The following is a 3,260-nucleotide window of genomic DNA, read 5'->3' on the forward strand; positions in this document are numbered from 1 at the left end:
GTTCACGTACAAATTGAACAAAAAGGGGCCCAGGATGCTGCCTTGCGGCACACCCTGGGAAACATGAAGTGCATCTGATAAAGAATCACCAATGGCTACAATTTGGGTACGATGTTTAAGGTAGGATTCCATAAGAACACCGGCCTTTCCGCGAATGCCATAATGTTCTAACTTCCTAATAAGTATTGCGTGGCTGATAGTGTCGAATGCTTTCGAGAAGTCAACGTAAAGGCCCAAGACTAGCTTACCTTTCTCCAAACCACTTAAAATGTGTTCTTTCTGCGTCAAGAGGGCAAGTTCAGTGCTAAATCCTTTGCGGAAACCGAACTGGCTACTAGCTAGCAATTTGTGCTTTTCTTGAAATGCTGTCAATCGGTTTAAAATAGCTTTTTCAAAGACTTTGGAAAAGACCGGGAGAATCGATATGGGCCGATAATTTCCCATATCATTTTTGTCACCTTTCTTATATAGCACGCTTACTCGAGCGACCTGCATTTTGGGCGGAAATATGGCCTGCTGAAAGCATAAATTAAGTACATGCATTAAGCATGGAGCGAGATAATGTGCAACGTGTTTGATTGGTTTCACCTGAATTCCATCTACGTCTTTGGCACTGCTATTTCTTAAATTCAGAATTATGCTTGCAGTTTCTGTTTCACTTACTGGAGTCAGAAACACCGAGTTATCATTACGCGGAAAGTTTGCTAGGTCATTGGAGCAAATGGCGGTGTTACCTTGAACAAAATGTTGGTTGAATGCGTTCGCGAGGGTTTCTCCTGTTAACTCAGCATCATGTCTTTTTATCTTACACACTTTTTCAGTTCCTATCTTGTAATTTAGCATCGAGTTCAGTCTACGCCAAACTGCATCCATTTGTCCTGCTGCAGGCATAAATACATTGTCTAAATATTCACGTCTGGCTTTTTTTATATCTTTATCTAGACGATTACGGAAAGCTTTAAATTCTAGTAGTATTTTTTTGTCTTTGCTTTTGACAAATTGGTGGTACAAGTTATTCTTTTTTCTAATCCTCGCGGAAAGTTCTGCGTTAACCCATGGTTTTCGGATTTTTCTACCGTTCTTCCTTGCTACTAAAGGGAAACTCTCCTCATAGATTGGTTTCAGTATTTTCATGAATGTGTCATAAGCAACGTTCGCATCTTCGCTACCAAAAACTTGATCCCACGAAGTGCGTGAAACTTTGCTATAAAACTTGGAAAGGTTGCAGTGTGTCATATGTTGAACGAAATATGTATGTCGTGCTTTATTTTTGCTGAACTGACTTTTGGCGCACAAAAATATAGGCAAGTGATCACTGAGATCTGACGTAAGTACACCCGCTTTGATTCTATATGCGTCAATATTTGTAAGGAACACATCAATTAATGAGGATGAACTTTCTGTCACTCTCGTCGGCATATCAATAGTGTTCCTAATACCATGCGTGTTCAACAAAACAGAAAAGTTAGTTTGCAAAGAAGCATTCATCATATTTATGTTAATATCACCACCAAATATAATACTATAACGATTAATATCAACAAAGGAGAACAGCGTTTCTAAGTAGTCAAAGAAAGGCGCCATCTTTCCATGTGGAGGACGGTAACAAACTACCAACAAATTGTTGTGAACAAGAACAGATACAATTTCATAATCATCTGTAACGATGGAAAAATTTTCAAGCAGTTCATAGTCGTACATTTTGTTTATCAAAATGCAAATTCCGCCACCCCTTCCAGAGGAGCGATTTAAGTAACAAGATTCATACCCAGCAAGTCTATAAACGTCGGTGCTGTCCGTTGACCATGTCTCAGTTAGCAATACACAATCTAGTGACTCATTTAGCTCATCAAGAAGTAAATCCAGACCTAATTTTTTGTATTTGATTGATCTTATGTTCAGATGAAAGCATTTGAATGACTGCAAAAACGGTTTCCCTATGTGTTTCTGGAAGTCGTGCGGCAAAACGTAGGACGCCATATCCATGGGTCATCCGCCTTTAGGCAAGCTTCTCCAGGTCGCCAACGCTCGATACCAATTCGGCATTCAGTCCATCAGCCTTTCGTACCAGAATTCGGCCATTGCTATGCCACACGTATTTGTATTTCTTAACTTTTGCCCAGTTCTTAGCTTCGAACAACAGTGCACGGGTTCTTTTCGTTAGGTTTTCTAGCACGAAGATATTTCCGTCTGCTTCTTGCAGTTTCTTTCTGTTTTGCCACCACGCGTCCCTGTCAGCTTGCCTTGCGAAACGACAAATTATGCCTGGGATCTTATCTTTTTTTGCTGGCAGACGGTGAACTGTCACTACATCATTCTCTGAGAGTGCAGGAAGTTTAATTTGGGCAGTCAGTGCATTTATCTTATCCAACAGGTTTTCTTTATCAGTTTCTTGGATGCCATGAAATTCTAGGTTGAGGCGGCGGCTCCTCCATTCAAGGTCATCAATGTCATCTTTCAGTTGAGCGACATCATCATTCTGTGTTTCGACCTTTTCCACCCTCTTCCTTAGTTCTTTCACCTCGCGCTCGTTCCGCTCTGTGCGTGAAAGCAAATCATCGTACTGGTCGCTTAACAGCTGCAATGAGTCTTCGATACCGTCAATCGTTTCTTTAAGAGGCAGCAGCTGGTCAAGCTTATCACTAATTGCCATCATCCAGATCCTCAGATCCACGCTATCATCACTGGCGAGTTTTGCATCCTGCGTAGCCGGCGTGCGTGCTTTCGAGCGCCTACAGAAGATGCAGCGCCAGGCTTTACGGTATTCATCTCCCTTTGTTTTGAGCGTAGCATCGGTAATTCCGGCGCATTTCCCAGTGTGGTATCTGTGACCACACTCACTGCAGTCAATAGTGCCATCTGACGAAGTGCAATCTACAGAACACACAGAGCACTGCAAATGTGGGGGCATTGTCACAAAACGTCACACTTTGGCAGCAGCAGCAGCGATTGAAATGATACCTAAAACATTGATATGTGGACCTGACTTCCACTAACCTGCAAGATCACAATGAAAGATGTGGCTTGAGATGCTGCTCGCTCGTCGGTGCCGCTGCTGCCAATGCGATCGGCCAGTTCAGTCTCGCTGTATTCATGGGCGTCCGGAGGGGGGGGCAAGGGGGGGCGGCTGCACCCCCCTGGAAAATCACTCACTCGAACCGTGAGTGATGGCCGCACGCCAGGGGCGGTGGTGCGCTCAGTCAAAAGGGTAAAAGCAGCCCCGCATGGTCACATCTGCGAAATGCCGCGTCCGGGCGTGC

The 3,260-nt window shown here is 43.6% G+C and overlaps 1 protein-coding gene across 1 annotated transcript; it reads right to left on the bottom strand.

Moving 5' to 3' along the window:
- Window positions 1–1,388: 1,388 nt before the first annotated feature.
- On the bottom strand, window positions 1,389–2,911 carry LOC149332500 (uncharacterized). Its single transcript, XM_089555786.1, has one exon. It carries the CDS (start codon window positions 2,909–2,911, stop codon window positions 2,000–2,002), a length of 912 nt encoding a protein of 303 aa, XP_089411912.1. The 3' UTR covers window positions 1,389–1,999.
- Window positions 2,912–3,260: the final 349 nt, after the last annotated feature.

This window comes from Amblyomma mixtum, chromosome 8 (assembly GCF_055824585.1).
Source record: "Amblyomma mixtum isolate Tamu chromosome 8, ASM5582458v1, whole genome shotgun sequence".
Taxonomy (NCBI): domain Eukaryota; kingdom Metazoa; phylum Arthropoda; class Arachnida; order Ixodida; family Ixodidae; genus Amblyomma; species Amblyomma mixtum.

What these genes read in the sequence shown, in the direction of transcription:
- LOC149332500 (XM_089555786.1), bottom strand. Translation starts at nt 2,911, where the DNA reads ATGCCCCCACATTTGCAGTGCTCTGTGTGTTCTGTAGATTGCACTTCG.